The sequence below is a fragment of the Hippoglossus hippoglossus genome, chromosome 12 (genome assembly GCF_009819705.1).
Source record: "Hippoglossus hippoglossus isolate fHipHip1 chromosome 12, fHipHip1.pri, whole genome shotgun sequence".
In the NCBI taxonomy this organism is placed as follows: Eukaryota; Metazoa; Chordata; class Actinopteri; order Pleuronectiformes; family Pleuronectidae; genus Hippoglossus; species Hippoglossus hippoglossus.
This window is the reverse complement of record NC_047162.1, coordinates 856,928-878,638: the sequence shown is the minus strand read 5'-3', so window position 1 is coordinate 878,638 and position 21,711 is coordinate 856,928. Positions and strand designations below refer to the sequence as shown.

Genomic DNA, 21,711 nt, shown 5'->3' with positions numbered 1-21,711 from the left:
CGAAGATATCAAGAGAATTTGACATGATAAGAGCTGACGCTCCATGTGCTGCAAACAAAAACAAGTGATCACAGTATTGGAATGTATATGTTGTGTCCTGCATCTGCCTGGTTCATAACCCTTCACCTGAATCTGTTTCTTTTGTGAATGCGTCTGAGCAGAGAATATCCCGCTGTATGAAACCTCTGAAGAAAGACCGGACCCAATTCTCTGGAGTTCCACCGGACGTCATGTCTTTAAATGGCTTTACAAATGTGTATGTGTTTTTTATTGGGTTCATTCATGTTTTACACCCTCTTGCAAAACAATAAACACATATTGTATACAGGGACCAAAAACTATTCACAGTTGGTAGAAGTAACTTGCATAAGCATGAATTCCTAATGCACCTATGTGAAGCTCCTTTGAGAAAACCATCAAGCAGCAATCAGTCTTTTATTTCACTTCTGTGTTGCTCTTTGCAAACATAGATCAAAGAAGCCAAAGAAATGTAAAAAGTACAAATGTACAAAAGCTGTACCACATTGAATGTCCAAATCAGTCAGGTGCAGATGCTCACTGTCAAAGACGTTTCAAATGACCCATTTGTGTCCACCCAGCCCTGTTGTTGATGTGAAGTGTGAGTTCCAACAGCTTTGCTGGTGTGTAAAGTCATGAAAGATGGTTGGGGCCCATGTTAAATGTGTCGAAGGTTGGACAGGATTTCTTGTGGAGGCGCAGGATTCACATAAGATGGTGTTTCGATCTCTATCACTGGGCACCACAGTGGGTATCAGAATATTGCGCAGTTGGAAGATGGCTGTCCTAAGGAATTGTTTTATGTGTTGGTCAAGTTTGTCTTCAGAGTTAAAGCACATAATTTGTTTTCACGACAATATGCTTTACACTGAGCGGATTTAATTGGAAAAATTGGCTCTGAAGATTGTGTCAATAGCTTAACAGACCTCTGAAAATGTCAACATGAAATGTATGAAATAAAATAACACCAGTTCAGTAAATCATTCAAACTTCCATACAAGCCAAACAAATGAACAGTAATAAGCAAATTCATTTTCATTTTGTATAAAGCATTGACTGTAAAATCTTCATTGTGGATAAACCAGGTAGGATGACTACGATGTTTTTTAAACATCAATCTGTACCATAGACTGTTTGTATAAAGCTCTAGACACAACGAGGTCCCCCACGCTTGCTGTAGACATTCCTAGGGTACGTGGTAATTTAACATGTCTCTGAGGAATGACGGTGGAGGTCATTAAGATCAGAACCAATTCCTTTTGACTGGTATGTATGCCTGGGTTCAACGTGTTAATGTAGACATGGTCATAACAAAAATAACCCAAGGGGTCAAAACCTGTGGCACACTTCTCATCTTACAGGGAACTGAGGGAGGACAGGGCAGTTAGAGAGCAGGATGAGGAGGAGGGTCAGTTTCTTTCTCAACACTCTTATATCATAAGTATTATTTTTTGCTAAAATTTCTGCCATGGGCTTATATTTGTCGTATATTTTGTCATTTCATTGCTGTCAGCGATGATAGCATTGTACATCGTACAACTTTCAATGCTTAATTGGAGCGTGAAGAAAGACTGGAAATCATACTTTTTTTTACAAGCTGTTTTTTGGGGAATAAGCTACCGTAATGTCAGACATGCCCTGAGCAGAGCGATTGACCCAACACTCTGTAAAGCCACAAATACAACTTTATATAGCAATGCAGATCTGTAAAACTGATCACTTCAGGCAAACAGAAAAATCCCCTGTTAACAGAAACATATATTAATTGTGAGGATACACTATCTTTTGAAGGCGTTACTATTGGAGGACTGTCATTACACAGTGATAATGACATCATGTGAATACACACTGACAATGATACATGTAAAAAGTACAGGCTCAAGGTGGACAGCAGGTGGCCTGGTTCTGGTCAAGCTTTTTTGTCGCTAGTGTTTGTTAATGGTTGGAATTGTTGGGTTATTGTTATGTCAATGTGAATATCATAGCATAGTCTAGACCTGCATTGTATAAAAAGTACACAATGACAATCGAATCACTAGCATTAAATAGTTAAGGACATTAGCAGTATTCACTAACCAGCAGGTATGTCCATACGCATTATTTAAAGGACCTAATGACTCACACAATAGAAGGGTGGGTCTATGACTAACAGGTTTCAACAGACATTCACACCTCAACTCAGGAGACCACAACAACGCACTAGTTGGCAGGGTGGGGGGGTCAATGACCTGCATGTTTAACGTAACAACTCTCGTGACAGGTAAAGACCCACAGAAGTTAAATACCCAAAACCTCCCACCTGGAGAAGCCTCTTGGAAGAGAAGTGAGACTTCTCAAACAAACACAAACACAAGTTCTGAGGCCTATGTATTCATGTATACAGTAACTCCTGAATATACCAGGGCCTAAATGACTGAAGCCGTTTTCAGATATGAACTCCAGAGAATATCAGCAGAATTGGGTCAGGACTTTCTCCGCAGATTGTCTTTCACACGCACATCACAGTGGGAGATTCTCTGCTCAGACATTCGGGCGGGTGGTGGCACTGCATGAAAAGGCAGGTGGAATTGTTTAAATTCTGCTGTGGCGCTCACCTGGTTTGTGTTTACTGCATCATCTTACCTCTTATCTCGAATTGACTTCCTATTCTGTGTCTTCTACGTGTATGGCACCGCTTTTCCATCCTGAGATGTTAGTATTCTATTTATTTTGTATTTTCTTCATATTAGCGTCTGTCACGTGTTAGAAACCTTAACAACATGTCCACTCGCTTGTAGTGAATTCTGCGGAGGATCTCCTGCTCTGTTCTCATGTCGGCTCATTCGGATATTCTCCAGAGTTTTTACTATGGGTCTGACAACAGAAAGTCAGCAGAAAGTCAAGACACTCTGACTTGGACATTTTGCATTCTCAATGCGGGTCTGAAAGGAGCTGGATAATCTTCACAAAGTGTGTGTGTGTACTTGTACAGATATCATCATAGTGTTATCTCGCGCCTAGACTACTGCAACTCTCTCCTGGCTGGTCTGCCTGCTAGTGCCATCCGACCTCTGCAGCTCATCCAGAATGCAGCAGCTCGACTGGTCTTTAACCTACCTAAGGTCACTCACACTACACCGCTCCTTTCACTGGTTACAAGTGGCTGTCCGCATCCACTTCAAGACACTAGTACTTGCGTACCGTGCTGCGAACGGATCGGGCCCAGTCTACATCCAGGACATGGTTAAATCTCGGGTTAAAACTTGGTTTTAGTGTTATGGTAATTTTGGTTTAAGGGTAAGGGTAAGGCATTTAGTTTGGAAGGTTAAGGTTAGGGTAAGGGGCTAGGGAATGTATTATGTCGATGAGTGTCCTCACTAAGACAGATGTGCAAACATCTGTGTGTGTATGTGTGTGTGTGTGTGTTTGTGTGTTTGTCTGTGTGTGTGTGTGTTTGTGTGTTTGTCTGTGTGTCTGTGTGTCTGTGTGTGTGTGTGTGTGTGTCTGTGTGTGTTTGAATGATAAACAAATTAAGACTATAAACAACAACAAAGGAAACCACAACAATGTGGTACACTCAAAGACCCCAAACTTTGTTATGGGTTATGTTAATCACTGTAAACCAGAAACCTGTCATTTTTGTAAAGTACGACTTTTCTGACACATCACACAAAAAGCTTGGGCCTAAAAGGAGCAAATAAATTCCTATATTAAAATACCTTAATTAATCTGGATGAACTTTAAGACATTGGGTTAGCCACCATTCTAGAGTGCAGTACAAGACCACGCATATCAGGTGTGGCTGTTTATTGAGTTGTGATTTTCCTCCCCTCTCAGGTCACAGGTCATACAAATGAATGTGAGGCTGTGGCTTCACAGTGGTTGAAGAGGTGGGTGTGACTCTGATGTAAATTATGTAAATGACAACAGCTCCAAGGTGTTTTGGTGAAAACGGAATATTTGTTTACAGTGACAACTATATATATATATATATCTATGTGTATATATATATATATTTATGTGTATATATATATATATATGTATATATATATATATATGTGTATATATATATATACACATATATATATATATATGTGTGTATATATATAATGTATAACATTTAAATTGATCACTGTATTTCAAACATTAACACAACTTGTAGCACCTCCTGAGACCAAATTGCATTAAGTGCTACAGGCATGCTTAAAACCCCCATGTGCACTTGTGATCCATTTTTGGTTGAAAGTGAACATTGCAGACTTAGAAAATTTTAAACCCATAAAAACCTAATAGATTTTTTCTTATAAAGCTTATGCATCCTGAATAAAAAGAAAAGATGCAAAAAACTTGTATTACTGACCACATGGTGGCAATAATGGATGCCTGAAGTGGGAACTGTTGGGTTTATCTATAATTTTTAAAGGTTAGGGTTAGGGACCTTACTATGTAAAGTGCCCTGAGATAATGTATTTTTTTTGTATTTGGCACTATACAAATTATACAAGTGAATGACCATTTAGCAGCTGGTTGCTGAAGTGAAACAAATATGCCAAGTTGAGTGGTAAGGTGTTCCAAACACATGTGATTTGTTTATAAGCAGCTTCAGTTTGAGCATGTCAGGTTCGACCAGCAGCAGAGACAGATGCTTGGTCGCATTTTAGACTGTGTCACTGGATGCAACCATTAGCAGGTGTTTTTACCAACATTAATACCAACTTGCTTGATCATCATAAACAATTTTAGAAAATCATTATAACAAAATATTTACAGCAATTCTTATTACTGCTGATTCCTGCCGGTCCATCAGTCTTCATACTGACCCTGAACTGTAACTTAGTAAACAGTCTTGAAAGCTGTCAGCTTCACTTGTTGTTTGTTCCCTGCAGAACAGAATTAGAAGATTGAGAACAGTCAGCTGCTTTCAGTCAAGTTGGTCATGTGGGTAATGGAGGCACTGGTTGGAGAGGGCAGAATAATCACCCTTGGTTCAGATGGACAACAAAACACCAATCTTCATCGCATTCATCTTCACCCGACCATATCATTCTAGGCCCAGAAACATGGAAAATGGATGCCCTCTCTCACAACACATAAGCCATTTTCAGACTCTCCAGAGTAACTCAGGAGAATTGGGTCCAGACTTTCTCCAGAGGTTTCCTTTCACACATGAACAACGCAGCAGGAAATTCTCCACTCAGACGTGTTCACAACAGCAAAAAATCCTCTAGAGGGTTCAGGCGATGGGGTGGTGCAGGAAGCAGAGGCAGGATGTGCCTGTGTTTTTTTTCATTTTTGTCTCTGTCACATGTTAGAAGCGTCATCAACCCCCCACTCGTGGTAGATCTCCAGTGGGGGATCTCCTGCTGTGTTCTCACATCCCCTACTCTGGACTTTCTGCTTATTTTACCCGAGGGTGTCAGGCAATGAAAGCACGCAGAAAGTCAAGAGCTCTCACTCGGACATTTGCTCAAACTAATGCATGTTTTCCATGGGAGGAGGGGGGCAAGAGACTTCTTAACACTTTCTAAATAAACAGGAAACATTTCAAGATTGTAAGACTGCACTTTGGATAAAGCCAGTGCTATCAATTAAAGTAGATTATGACAACTTTTATTTCACTAATTAATGAATAGATAAACATTTTTAAATAAGATTTTGGTCAGAAAGGACGTGTGCCTGTTTAGAGGCAGAGTATTGGCATTAACTGGATTAGCTCTCCTGGCTAATGAGCAGGAGAAACTCCTTGGGGGGGTCTGACCTTCCACACTGCTGTGAAAAGATACAGCAAAGCCTGTCACAGAGTTATTATCAGCATGACACCCTGCTGCAGTGTAGGCGGGCAGCCCGGCTCGGAAACTGCAGACCTAATGGGGGATGTCGTGGAGCACCATGAGCTGGTAGTGTGTTAAAATGTCATATTTGTGTATAATTAAAATCATTTCCTTGTTATTGTATGTTATTTTGGTCAATCTTTCTGTCCATCTGTCCATACTTTGCTTCATGAGGGGCCCTGCAAGCTTAACATGTTCTAGACTACTCACATACATTTATTCTCTCCTCACTTATGCACAATATATGCTTACTCTTGTGGTAATGTTTTCACCCCTGTCCATTGGTTCGCAGATTTTGTTTGTTCGTTTGTTTTTTAGTTAGCTCGTTTGATGAACAGCAGGATTACTCAAAAACTACTGAACAGATTTCCACAAAACTTGGTGGATTGGATTTGTTTCAAGAATTAACCCATTAAATTCTCACAATGATTTGGCAGATACAGGAATTGCTTTACTGACGTTTTCACCAGTTTCACAGAGAATAATGTATGGATCTTGATGAAAACATTTGGCATATTTAGGGGTCTGATACGGGGGACTGTCTATAAGTGTGTGCCATTTCGTTTGGTTTTGTGGGACTGTTGGGCCTGCGGATAATGTCTGGATAAAGTGACAGATTAATTTTGCTGCAGCATCAGCTCTTATCTCTATGAACTCTTCAACATCTTTGTCGGTGTCTTCTAACCCTGACCCCCAGTCCGGAAGTCAGCAGAAGTCGATGTGAGAACACAGCAGGGGTTCCACCGCTGGAGTCAATGTGAGCGAGTGAGGGGGGTTGATGATTAAAGCCCTATGAGACAAATTGTGATTTTTGAATATGGGCTATACAAATAAAACTTGATTGATTGATTGATGATGCTTCTAACACACGGCAGACAAAATAACTTAAAATAACTAAAAGAAAACAATTTTTTCAGGATGAAAAAGCGGTGTCACATGCGTAGAAGACACTGATGAAGACTTGAAGAGAGTTTGTGGTAATAAGAGTGGTGTCAATGTGCTGTAAACTAAATGATGTGATCTCCTGCACCACCCCTCACCTGAATCCTGTGGATTATTTGTTGCTGTTGAGAACGCGTCTGAGCTGAGAACCACCCACTTGGTTGTGCATGTATGAAAGGCACACTGCGGAGAAAGTCTGGACCCAAAGATTGTCGTCAGGACAAAATGGCATTAAACGAAAGGTCACTGTCATCCAACGCTGATTTAGTAAATGTTTTAATCTCAGATTACAATATTGATTCAGTGAGATCTGGGGTCTGTACTACGAAGTGAGGTTACTGGCTTATCAGGGTATGAGGGAGCAGCAAGCCGATTGGCTGATGCAGAGCAGAGTGGACGGGGTGTAAGGTTTAACCATGTCCTGGATGTAGACTGGACCCGATCCGTTCACAGCCCGGTGCGCAAGTAATAGTGTTTTGAAACGGATGCGGGCAGCCACTGGTAACCAGTGAAGGGGGCGGATGAGCGGAGTAGTGTGAGTGAATTTAGGTTAAAGACCAGTCGAGCTGCTGCATTCTGGATGAGCTGTAGAGGTCGGATGGCACTAGCAGGTAGACCTGCCAGGAGGGAGTTACAATAGTCTAGGTGTGAGATGACCAGGGCCTGGACCAGAACCTTTGCCGCCTTCTGAGTGAGAAGGGGACGTATTCTCCTGATGTTGTGCAGCATGTATCTACAGGAGCGGGTTGTTGCAGCAATGTTGGCAGTAAGGGAGAGTTGACTGTCGAGTGTCTCACCCAGGTTTCTAGTAGTCCGAGAGCGGGCTACCACAGAGTTGTCAATGGTAATAGTAAGGCCATGGGTCGGAAAGCCTTTCCCTGGAAGGAAAAGTAGTTCGGTCTTGTCAACCCGTGGTCTGCTGCTATGGCAACTTACGCTGCTCCGAGCAGTTTCTGTTTGCGGTTAACTTGATCTTAGTGTGTGTAAGCACCACACCACTGCACAAAATCCAGTTAAAGAAAATGCTAGCACATGTGGAGGAGCCAATCGACATTGGAGCGAGGATTGTGAGAGGCTGGATCTAGATGATTCCTGTGGAATCATCTCCCACTTTCAGTTCGGGAGGCAGACACCATCTGAGTAGGCTTAAAACCTTCCTTTACGATAAAGCTTATAGTTAGAGCCGGTCCAGGCTTGTCTTAGACCTGCTCTTAGTTATGCTGCTATAGGTCTAGAATGTCGGGGGACACATGACACACGGAGCTTCTCTTTCCAGCTTCTCCTCCCTCTTCTCCATCCTTATCACATCAAAGAAATTAATATCTCATCAATACATGTTACTGACTTGACCTCTTCCCCGGAGTCCCCGGTGTGGACTATAGTGGCATCCGATCTTGATGGTGGATCACGATCGTGGTGGCTGCTGACCATGGACTATGATTACAACAAGACTGCTTGATATATAATATTTCTCATCAGATACTCGACCATTACTGACAATAATCCATCAATTCATTGACCTTCAGTTATGCTACAAAGTGTTTATTCTTATCAATGCTGATAAAACCTTTATCTTGATGATGTTCTCCTTTACACTTGACATCTATTGCACTTCTGTCCGTCCTGGGAGAGGGATCCCTCACATGTGGCTCTCTCTGAGGTTTCTACATTCTTTTTTCCCTGTTAAAAGGGTTTTTTGTAGTTTTTCCTTACTCTTGTTGAGGGTTAAGGGCAGAGGATGTCACACCTTGTTAAAGCCCTATGAGACAAACTGTGAATTGTGAATATGGGCTATACAAATAAAATTTGATTGATTGATTGATTGATTGATTTTAAGACCATAAGGAATTTTAAGACCAATATCAAATACGACAGATATGAAGGAATGTCTGACCACCTTAATCAGTCACACATACTGTTGATTCGGTCATCTATCTCAATAACCATTGCACTTTCTCTAGCACATTTCACACTTTTGTTTTTAAGTTTTTCTGTTTTTCATCTTGCTTATCTTGTTGTATCCTTTTAGTGTTTTATCATTTTAAGTGTTTTTAGGGCAAGTGCAATATTCAACTCACTTTTATTCTGCATTATTATTCTGGGTCTTGCGTGATACGTCTTTGTGTACTGTCTTTTGTTGTTGTTGTTTGTTGTACAATGTACTCTTCTGCAGCTGCTGTAGGACTTTAGCCCAAGACAAATTTACCTATGGGAAAATAAAGTATATTTGATTTGATTTGATTTGATTTGATTTGATTTGAAATTTCCAGAATTATTTATACTTCCTCATAATTGAACATATGGTGAAGATAACTTATTTTGAAGCACAATGGAAGTGGTGTTAAATGAGCGTTAACATTATTAAGACCTCCTGAACGTATTTAAGACCAAGTTGGATGAATTATTGATGATTGGGACATAAATACAAATGGGATAGTTCAATTACACAGGGCTTTTTTTCTCTCTTGAATGAAAATACAGCTGAAAACTGCAGCTGTAAAACCATACGCATGTGTCACTGACCTCACACAAGTGAGAGAGAGAGAGAGAGAGAGAGAGAGAGAGAGAGAGAGAGAGAGAGAGAGAGAGAGAGTAAGAGAGAGAGCACTGCACACAGCTCTACTATGGAATAGGATTTTACTCCAATGGCATTCATTATGTGCTGATCAGTGTTGATCAAAATTGATTGATCGTGATCCTGTCAAAATTTTTTGGATGTGACTGTGGATGATGGGTGTTGCAAACTTTAATTGATGAAAGGTGTACATTACCACTATTTAATATGAGTTGTAATGTGTGTGTGTGTGTGTGTGTGTGTGTGTGTGTGTGTGTGTGTGTGTGTGTGTGTGTGTGTGTGTGTGTGTGTGTGTGTGTGTGTGTGTGCTTTTCAATATAGTACCCTATATCAGACAAAGACCTTTGAATTTCATTAACTGTTATTACTGAGGAACTGTGTCAGATACATGACATTGCATACTTCTTTTGCCCTTGGTCAATGGCGACATAAGACCAAGAAAGTATATGACAGCATAACTAATATGCTGACACAACAGTTGTTGGTCAAAAATACTGCCTGACAAGCTGCGTAAATTCTATAGTCAACACTGTTTAAAAAGCAACAAGCATTGTCATGTAAAGATCACAGATGACATACAACTTAGGTCCACGTTTTATTTTGACAAAAACAAAAACGTAGTTTCATACAAACATTCTGTGTCTAGAATAAACCCTCTGCCTTTACTAACTGAGATATGCATTGAGATAATGAAATGGGTGTGTCCAGCTACATTGCATGTAAAAAATAAATAATTTACATGGATGCCCATTAGGTTTTTCCTGGTTTAATTAAATTTACCACTAAAACAGCTAAACATGATTATAGTGATTTCATTTGAGATAAGACAGTGGTCCAGGGTCAGCAGCAAGGACTCGGATACTGGTTCAGAGTTGAGGGAAAACTGAACAGGGCCAAATATCAGACATCAGACTGGACTTAAGATTCAGCTTCATCCAACATGACTATGACCTCAAGAACACAGCCAAGACAATCCAGGAGTGGTTTAGGAAGAAATCTGTCCTCAAGTTGCCCCACCCAGAACCATGACCTGAATCCAATCATCTCTGGGAAAAACTGAAAGTGGCTGCCCATCAACCACCCCTGATCCAATCGGAAGAGAGTTTGACAGGATGTGCTGAGAAGAATGGCGGAATATCCCCAAACACAGGTGACAAAGCCTGTCGTGTCAAACCCAAGTAGACTTGTAGGTGATTGTGGTTAACTTAAGTTCTTTTACACCAAATTGGAAAAACTGTTGGCATTGTCATTTTGAAAGAGGAAAGGAATAAACACCAAATATTGACACAAAGTTGCAACACTATTGTCTGAAATATCACTGTATGTCTGAGCAAAAAAATGTTTAACTCATGGACAAGTTTTACAAATGTGTATCCAGGTGTTGGAGAGTACTGAAAAAAGTTGAAATCCTTTTGTGACTCCAGAGGGAGCTCTGTAGTTGTGCATCTGGTTGTGTGTTCAGGGGCCATTTTGACTTCCCAGCAACCATGTAGGGAGGGGGAGGTGTAGCTGAGGAAGCATTTGTTTTGTTCTAGATGTTGATGCTAGTATGACCTCTTGTGGCAAAGAATGCCATGTATATGATATTTCATATGGTCAACTTTTTATTGAACATTTGCCTGTTTAGACAGTTAGGGAGCATCATTATGTTGATGAGAACATCATTTATGATATGTGATGTCAAGAAGAAATCTCAATCAAGTCAGAAAATGGTGTAATAATAAAATGTTTCAGGCATCTATGCATCCTAAAGGACTATGGACACAAACTATAGCTCATATGAAAATTATTTTATGATAGACATTATGTCATCGTGACATCATATAGTAGGTAATTCGTCCACTTTGCAAATTATAAGATTAGAAACACAATCAACAGCCTCTTTAGATTAATCCGTCACTCATCATCATATATATACAGTATATTTGGTGTATATTATGTCATAATGTTATGAAATGGCATTATTACAATACAGAAAGTTAGCATTGCCTAATTGTGGTATATACAGTGAGTGAATACGCATCGCCCCTACAATAGTTTTAATTTGAAGTTATGTTTGGGTCCACCTGATGAATGCAGGGATCTAAGTAAAAAAACAAAACGTTCAGAAAGGTGGTGTTGGGGTGGAGGCTGTGATGGGGGGGTGATTACATATGCGTTATACGTAATTGTGTGTTATTGTAAACACTTTAAACAGATCCAAATCAGTTTACAGAGGAGCAGGATGTACATATTTTGATTTATACACAAAATTAAAACAAACAAAAAAACATAATAGTGTCAGTGGCCTGATAGCTAACTAGTCATCATTCAGGGAAGATTCCAGCACATAGACAGCTCCAATAAACAACTGACTTATTGTAACTTTTAACATCATTAATAAAACTCCGACAGTAAAACCAATGACATACATTTATTGTTTCAACAAGAGTTATAGTGTTACTGATCTGGAAACTGTTGTTTTGTTGAACACACAGTATGTGAACATAACAGGTTATTCTCTTTCAGGGGTAATTTGTTATATTAGCTACTAAAAACAGCTGCCTGCTGTGGCTGGAAACAACGCATTGAGAGCAGTGAGAGTAAACCAAAACATTAAAACTGTGAGCCAGACCGACTGCCATGATTACTTTTACATTGGTGTGTTGTCTAATTTATGCAATCCAATTTACACTTCCTGATACATACTTGATACGCTTTAAATTTTGCACATTTTTGTTTTATCTGACAGCTGTAATTACCAGATACTATTTTGATTATGATTCTTGCATAAACACATCTGATTTACAACAGTATAGATAGTTAACTTCAGCTTCTCCCACAATGTAATGCAAAGTACACATTCATGAAGGAGTACTATCCAAAAACAACAATATAATGCTCAAGGAAGCTATTATTTCACATAAATTTAAGTTGTCATTTTGTTATATTTAGCCCCAAATACTTGTGTGCTTTTACATAAATGAATGACAGAATGTAAAATACTCTATTACTGAGTATTTTACATCATTCAATAGTTTTACTTGAATAGGCTGAAGGATTTATGTACTTATTCCATCCGTGCCCTTCAGACAGTAAGTTCCCATTTCATAATTACCACTGCCATGTTTTTGTCTGTGTTTGTTTATGAGCAGGAATACGCAAACACCACTCAACTGAAGGGGTGGGGCATGACCCATTAGGAACAGATTACATTTGGGTGTGGGTCCGGATCAAGGGGTGGATCCAGGATTTTTTTCTTTTCACTTTCTTTGACATTCTGAGATAGGTTGAGAGTAACTCGTGGATCTAGGGGAATTGTATTTCTGAGTGTGTGTGTGTGATTTGGTGCAGATCCAAATAAAAATCTTAAATGTCTTCGCGGAGGGATGCACTTTGGGACTAAATTGCCACTAATCTTTAAATTGCCAGTTATTCTTATTTTTAGTGATGTAGGCCTGTATGCCACAGTAAAGATTTGATCCATTTTGAGATCAATTTGTTTTAGATGCTATTTTGTGGGTTTGTCGTTGTGCCATTGTTAACATGTGTGTTGCCATTTAACAGGCATGACACAGACTCGTGCAGAATAACAGCTGTCTGATGTTTTTACACAGGTTCGGGCTGTGGGACCATAATGCACTGCAGTTACTGAGGCATGTTTGAATGTGATCGGACAGACTCATGGGGGGGGGGGTAGACATGTGTGCTGGGCCTCCGGCACAGGTGTGGGGAGAGAATCCAACTGTGAACGCTTTGGGCCACCTTGGTGTCGTGCTAGTGGGCCTGTTGGTGCAGTTTCACCCACCGCCCCCTCCCTCGCCCAGTCTCTAGCTTAAAAACGCCCCGCCCACTGTTTGGGTATTGTGATGTTTTCTCGCGATATTTCCGTCCTGGACGATGACATCTCGCGTGGTCCCTGACAGGGGAAGCCCACCCTCTCGTGATGCCGACTGCAGTGTGTATAATACCAGCGAGGGCAGCTCTGGGAGTCTAGGCGGAGCTGCGGCAAGATCGACAACAGCATCCTGCCCTAAACAAGAGAAAGACCAGAGGTGGACGGGATTTAGTCCGGATGCTCCGAGCGAGCGACAGTAAACCGGAGGAATTTAGGGTTTACTGCGACAGAAGAGGAGGAAGAAGAGTGTGTGGAAGTCTCCCAGCCTGTAGCCTCATGTTGAGAGTTAGCTAACGAGCTATCCTCCACTCTCCGTTCGTCCGCCTCACGTCTGTTCAGCCCGGGCGGAGCGAGCTCTTCACTAAAAGTGAGAAGCCAGTGCGTTTGTCACAGGGCGACTCCCGGACTCCCGGACTCCCTCACCTCCTCCAGTAAGTTCTAAGGGGACATTTTGTTGCTTTTTCTGTGCGGTTCTTACGCTCAGTGGTGTTATTTGTGCCATGTCTGCGACATCCGCGCCTTCCGCCCCGGCTGAGACCGCCGCCACAGAAACTGATTTTCTCGCCGCTGATGCGGGTCAGAAGCCGCCCGGTCCGACGCCCAGTCAGAGCCGATTCCAGGTGGACATTGTCACGGAGGCAGCGGGCGCCACCGATGACAAGTCACCCAACTCCGACGCCTCATCCGGGGTCCCATCCAGCGACAAGGGCCCTCAGGAGAGTCAGGGTGCGGATCCCGGGGCCAGTGGAGAAGAATCCAAAGGACGGTTTCGGGTGGTGAATTTCGCGGATCCGAGCGCAGCGGGATGCGCGGCCTCCCCGGACGCATCGCCGGCCGACGGGCTGCAGAACGGGGACACAGTCATGAGCGAGACGAGTTTGCATTCATCCACGGGGGGCCAGCATCATTATCACTACGACACCCACACCAACACCTATTACCTGAGGACTTTTGGTCACAACACCATCGACGCCGTGCCGAACATCGATTTCTACCGACAGACCGCAGCACCTCTGGGGGAGAAACTCATCCGACCCACCCTGTCGGAGCTGCACGACGAGCTGGACAAGGTAAGACTCCACACATGGTCCGCGGGGGCACGGGCTGACACAGTCGAGACTCCGGGTGGGTTTGCCGCTGTCAGTGTTCGGGGCAGAAATCAGCTCAAAACGCGAAGTCTTGTTATTATCAAGTAATGCACACCATCATAAAACACTAAAGACCCGCTCAGTTAATCCCAGTCCATGTGCTGTGCATAGGTATTGGTAGTCTGTGCATTTGGGTAAATGGAAACATGCTCGTTTCCTTTAAGCCTGCACCACTTTAGATAGAATCTGTGAAAACGGATGGATGTCGATCAAAAGTTGTTTAGCTTGGTTACAGGTGCCCAGCTCGTCGAGTTTATGGTTGATTTTGCTCTTGAGTTATAAGCCTATTAAAATCCATTAAAGTTTGAGCTTGTTGGAGCTGGTCAGGTGATTCTCTTGTGATTGGCACACTAAGACTAAAAGCCAAGTTTGTTGCAAATGGCTAATTTTGTGATGTGTCGTGAAAACTCAATGACCTCTTTGACATTTTCTACATACGATTTGTTAGAAGACCATATATCAAGGCATGTGTGTGTGCACGGAAATCTCTTCCATTTCTGATTGAACATGTGATTCACACACCATGGTCAATAATGGGCTGTTATAACAGCCCCCACTCGCCTCATGTTTTCCACCAGTAGCATAACCTGGTTGCTCCCATCCATCTGGAACTTGGTTTAACAGGCCAGGCTCACAGTTGGCGTTTCAGTTCATCCCAGAAGTGTTGTGTGAGGTTGAGCTTATGGAGATTGGTTTATGTAGTTTGGCATTGTGTGTTGATACCGGAATGTAACAAATGGCAACTGTTGACACAACCACTGAATAACATTTTATGTGCTTGCATCTATTTCTACTCCCAACTTAAAACCTTGAGTATTTAGGCATTTATGTATGCACATTTTTGGTCAAATGGCACAATTGGCCTCTTAAGACTCTTAGCCTAGCAAGAACAAATAATAATTTTGGATTATGCCAAGATTATGTGGAGACACTGGTCCATGTACCTCCAGGCATGCAGTGTAAAATCATTATATCACAAAAATAAATGCATTGTTCCTCTCACCTGTCAGTTGCTCAGTGGCTTTAACTCAGTTTTAACTCTAATCGTGCTCCATCATTCAAATGTTCGCTGAACTCAACAACAGCTGACTAAATGAAAATCTCCCTTTCCCCTGTTATTTTCAGTGAAATTGTTTTTGTTTTGTGTTTGGAAGGACACTTGGGTTTTAACTGCATGTGACCTATGATTGCTGTTGAAGAGGATTTTGCTGAACTAACCATTATATCTCAGTCGTTTTTACTCAAGCGCAGTGAAGTGGAGTATTTACTTGACCCTGAGTTGCCTTTAATTGTCAAGGTTAGATTTTGATAAATTTCAAAGTGGAAACAGTAGCCTGCATTGCTAATGCACCATAGCCCTGATGAATTAGTACTGGTTACTCATTTTGGAACAGGGAGCTATTCTAATGCCGGCACTGTTAACATCTAGACTATGAATAGAAGACATTCATTAAATGCTATATATAATCTTTGGTCACCCTTCTGAAAATAACGTCCCCAATAACGTTTCTACATTAGAAATACACTTTAAACTTTCAGAACGGTAGCCCTACTGATGTCGATGCTGATACTGTATTTGTGATTTGATTACAATGTTTTAGCGGATTTTGAGTTTTTCAATTTGAAGTATTTTTGAAAAGCCTCTTATATAAAATTTGGTTATTAAATAGTTAAATTCCACATAAGATATTTTACAGTGTAAAAATTATAATGAATAAACTCAACAATATTTTTGCCATCTCTGTTATAACATTTCTTGTTGCTTATTAGCTAATATAGCACAGGCATATCAATATTTGTGTATAAGTCAAATACGTATATTTGACCATTTTTGGAAAATGGCTTCTATCATAGCTCACCAGACACTGCGTGAACCTGTGCACTACAATAAAGGTGTGTGATGTAATGTCAATGACAATATTTTAATTGTATTTTTGAATAATGTCTGCGCTAACACTATTGAGTTTGTCACTTACTTTGCATAGATAAATCAATAACAGGCCCTCAGAGTCTATACATTCCCCGTTTCATGCGTAGTAAGATAGACTACTGCGCATTGAGTGCATGCAGTGTTGTAGTATAGGCATACCATGGTCATTGCGACACAAGTTAAGCTAGTATAGCTGCAAAAAATGTATGACTATAATAGTTCCATCTGTGTACCATGCACACCTGTTATCTTGAAATGTGTTTACTCTATGTATCCTGATGTGTGAGTTGGCTATATACAGTAACAGAACAAAGAGGTTTACAATTCATTGATTGATGGCCACACTATGTTGATTTTAATAGAAGTACGACTGTCTCAGATGTGAGAAATACATAGTATTAAATCAATGGTTTGGAAAACAGAAGTTTATAAATGTGTTAGTAGTAAATATCACCAATCATTAAAAAAACAATCAGTGGTGTAGTCCCTCTTATGTTTCACAGTTTGGCCCAGTCCGAGATCACTACACACTGTGCAAGTGGTCACATGATGATTGTGTCTATATGGTCTACATTCCAACACTAACAGTCATGGACTAGAGCTTTAAATAAAGAAGCTGGCTTCATTCATTGCAGAGATACAAGTACAGTACTTAACAGAACAGTGGGTTCTAGTAGTGTTTAGTATTTTACTCTCCTAGAATAGGGGCAAATGCATGTGCATACACACTATAAATATGTAGGTAATTATACGTGAATATGTATGTCAGAAATTGTTACTTTTTTGTGTACATAATTTTTTTCATCTAGGCACACACATGCTCCTTGGCAAAATAGAGTAAACCTAGAGCCCTGGTACAGTAGTGTGCAGTACAGCCAGGCCAACCACAGGCTACAGGTTTTAGCCTAATGTAGCTTGTAACATTATACATACCTCTGGTGGCAACACGCTCTGGCAGCGCATATGGTTCGCCTACATCTAGCTAGTAACTACCTCAAACTCAGCACAACAACAAAATGTCTAAAGCTAAATGGTAGAAAGTATATCACGCAAAAGGATTCTGACACCAGTGTGAACAGGACATGTTCGAAAACAATTCCATGTAAGGGGAGGAACATGACAAACTTAATGAAGCATCCAGTGACACATGGTATATACTGGAAAGCAGAAGGATGCATCATGTTTGACTGCTTGCATGACCCCATGCCAAGCCCATCAACCTGTAGTGTGGCCCCCTGTGGTGGGGAGATGGATGAAGAGTAGATGAGTTTGGAGTTAGAGTAGTTTGCTGTATTAAGCACTGAAACTGTCATTTTGTGGTTAAAATATTGTAGTTGGGTTTGATTTTATTTTCATTAAATGATTTTGTTATGTAAATTTGTTAAAAGAGAAAAAATAAATAAAAGTGTCGCAGATACAAGGTAAACACTCCTATGGTCAGGTCATGATGTCTTATCATGGTGACTGTATACAGCAGTTGTGATAGAAGTTACAGAAGTTCTGACGGCCTGTTTTAACGCTCAGTTTCTGAAGAGAGATTATGTGCCTTTCTCTGTTGATTCATACAGCACCTTCACTTGTTTGGATTTCAAAAGACATGGAAATCTCCCTGTTAATGGCTGTCAAGAGTGAACTTTGAAAAAATCTTTGAGCCAACATGAATGAGAAGTCCTTTAAGTCTGCCTAAAAATGGAATGTCAGACATTGGCTCATGTATTTGCTCATAAAATTTGTCTGGCCTACTGTCCAGGAGCCAAAACATCGTGACTGTTATTAGTGAATCAAAAAAAGTAGTAGTTGAGGAAGTGCTGTTCATCTCACTGACCTTGTTTTTAGATTATCAAGTTAGTGAGCTGAAATATCAGGCTGTTCAAGGGAAGCGTGGAATGCAATGTTAACACTTGACTATGAGATATGACTCTGAGAATAAAATTATCAGGACATAAACAGCAGCAAAGAGGGCTATATTTCTTTAGAAAAAAGATTGTATTTTGGTTCTCACACACTTTCCACTTAAATTATCTTTCACACGTCCAAAAATATTTTTGGGTACTGAACCAAAGATCAGCTACAGGGTCATCTTTACTATGCAGTGGGAAAATACAGAGGTCAGGTGTGAATAATAATGTTTAATAATTTTCTAAGATTAAAATATGCACCAATGTGTAACCAAAAACAATAACATTGTTTCTACCAACAGAAAGTGGTTCTATACCTTCAGTAAGAGTAAGCAGTTATTTTGTGACAAAATATGATTTAAAACATTTTTTTTTTTTTGTTAATGTGACATACCCAACCTAAGTACTTTGATTTTTGTGGGATCCAATGCTCTGGATTGAAAAAATTCAATTCTGTCTTATATGTATCAATACGGTCTCTCAATATATTTTCTGCAAATTAAGCAACTTTATATACATAAGGTTTTATCTATATTGCCCACCGTCATTTGTCAGTTTGTATTGTCACAATTTATAAATAACCAAATTCAGTGGATCAATGCTTAAAATGTCTTGTATCAACATGATCATTAACCCCAAAAACCTTTACTTACCTTACCTACTTGTATGTAAATGTAGAAGCACATTGGCTGCCTTGAGCCATGCTTACTACTGGAAATAAACATGACCATTAAGCTGTTCAGTACACAGGATGTGATGCAACACCCAATGGGTTAAAACACAGCACTAGTGTGCAAGTTGTTCCTGCCCAGGGCTTTTATAAAGAAGGTTTATTCAGTTTTCAAGAACTGAAAATGTTTTCTGGGTTTCAATCAGTGAATTAATCCAGATTGTATCAGCAGTAATTAGCTGTGAATTTATCAGGGACCAGAGTTAATGAGTATGGAGCTGTTTGTAAATCAAAATACTGGTTGACTGTTCACATGACAGTGTGCCGTTTGTGTGTTGCCTGACTGCAAAAGCAGCATCCAGCTGTGGGTATATGTAGTCAATATCTGCTGGCCCGACTAGATTTACTGGCATGGTTGTTTTTGCTAAGTAGTTGTAAAGCTTGGTGTCTTGGGTCAAGTTAGCATATTCAATGGTAAGCTCTCAAAGATACGGGTATGGGCTAGTTTCTGAATTTACACGAGGCTGACTGGTATGTGCCTCAACATTAGAAGGATGCCTTTGTCCATGAACCAAGCCCTCGCCAATTGCATTGTAAATTAAAAATGGTGAAGAACAATATCCCTCCAGTGTTCTTTAATAACTGAAGCAGCTGATCCCATATCCAGCCGTCAAGTAGTTGGTGATGAAAAGCAGATCTCATGTTCTCAAGGTTGTGTAGCTGAAAGAGAGCTCCTGTTGTTTCCCGTGGTCAGAATACATTGGTTCATAATCTCTAGTACAGTGTTAGGGGTCGAGTCAGTTTCATTTCCATTGAATTACTAGCAAATATCTATCAACTGATTTAATTAGCTCATGTGGTTAACCTATACTATTAGAGGTCGGCACTATTTTGGGTTAATATCTTGAAAACAGCTTTAAACTTACAAATTCAGGGGGTTTGTGGTTGTTTGAAGGTCATACTGACTCACTTTATAAAGTCTAGCATTTGATAGCTTTCCTCTCTTTCTACAGCATGCCCTGATCAAAATAGGCAATGGAAATTCCACTGCACCAATTGACAGTAGCCCATGGATTTTTTTCCCTCGTTAATCAATGAGTCATTCAATGTAGTATGCAAGTGGTTTAAGAGACTGGGTGCTACCACATAATGGCTGAACGTGTCCGCTTCGAGTTTAGGTGTATTGGGTGGAATGGAACATCACAAGCAGGTAAATGCAGGAATGTCTCATGGTCCTGGTATATTGGGTCCCTGAAAAGACAGCAGCCACACCAGTGTGCAGTAGTTCCCTATTGAGTCAGAAAAGGAAAGGTGACAGGGCAGATTTATTCAGTCCAGAGCAGCCAAGCATGAACACATTGTGCTTAAATATTGATGTGACCCTCAGTGTTGCTCCAGTATAGATGCTCCACTGTGTCTGAAAAGGCTGGGACATATTGCATAGTTGTATCAAGCCCTTGACTTTTTGAGTAAATAAGGTGACGTTAGGATGATCTCATTGTAAATTTAGACCTTAGTTTGAAAGTGGCCTCTCAGCCAAATCACAAGTATAAACATTTAGTTTCTGTTGAACGGTGACCACAACTGAAAGTCACTTGGTTTTTAATTATTTCTGTTCATAATTTTTGTTTGGCGCTGATCCTGACCTGGGTCCTTTCATTTTGTGTGTCTCTTGGTATCTTATTTTTACGTGCCTGCGTATCTGACATATTGAAACAAAAAAACTGCAGTCTAGCTTATCTCGCATACATTTTGATATGTTTCTTGATCCAAATGAAGGTCATGGTTTGAAAATGTAATAAAAGTAAATTACTGATATGAATGAAAGTTAAGTGTGTCCCACTCCTGACTGTGATGTGATCAGCTTCAGTAGAATGAAGAAGTCACTCCGCTGGTTTCATCCGAACTGAAGGCACACTGAATTTACTTATGGTAGTACAATGTTACTAAGTGGGTAACATGCATGTATTGAAGAAGACTTGAAACTAACAATTGAGACAATTTTTACTACAGCAAAAACAAATCCAAGTATAAGTTCAATTGAGTTGAAGAAAAAAAAACATTGGAATGAAAACTAAATATTGTGCTGTAGAACAGAACTTAATTTGAAGGCTCACTCCAATTTCACAAGTTCCTGTATGGAAATGGAAATGTTTTCAGGTACACATTGGCAGGTACACACAATAGTCCCTTTCTTGCTTAAAAAAGTGGAATCTTGTGCTACTCAGAGAGACATTCAGTAATGACCCTTAGAATCACATTTCCTGTTGCCTACACTCCTTTCTTTTACCCTGCACTGCCCTACAGATCGACTGTCCACTCCAGTACTGCTAAGCTCAGCACTTCACGGAGCACATGCACCATTTTCACTTAGGGGCTCAGTCATGGTATGAGAAGTGAATGTTGACATCGTTGTCTCAAATACCACCCTCTCTATAGAGTGGCACAACAAACTCATTACTATAAATTGGTACTCTGATACAAAATAGAAAATCCTGTCAATGCCAGAAGAACAGACTTCTATCTGTAAAATATACTAGAGCAAACAGTGAACCTTGGACATTGAAAATGTGACTAGAAATTGTGTTGCCTAGCAAGAGTCTGGCTAAAAGTAGCTTCTTTAAAGGTCTACTCTTATTCTGAGCAGTTTTTATTTAAATAATTTGCCAATTGCAGATGACACCACTTTAAGACAACAATGACTTTGTGTTTTGACAACTATTCATATTTGAGAACCTTGGTTGAATGAAAAAATGTGTAGACAAATGTTCATTTCTCATAGTTGGATGTTGAAAAAAATATTCTTTGTGTATGTAATCCACAACTCTGGTATCATACTGGAT

General features: G+C 40.3%; 1 protein-coding gene across 2 annotated transcripts in view; it reads left to right on the top strand.

Moving 5' to 3' along the window:
- Positions 1-13,280: 13,280 nt before the first annotated feature.
- Positions 13,281-21,711, top strand: part of slc12a2 (solute carrier family 12 member 2) — a 47,100-nt gene continuing 38,669 nt past the window's right edge. For both annotated transcript variants that reach the window (XM_034602719.1, XM_034602718.1), the window contains exon 1: positions 13,281-14,292. In XM_034602719.1, the coding sequence (XP_034458610.1) occupies positions 13,723-14,292 (570 nt within the window). In that variant the 5' untranslated portion in view covers positions 13,281-13,722. The remainder of the gene's footprint in view (positions 14,293-21,711) is intronic.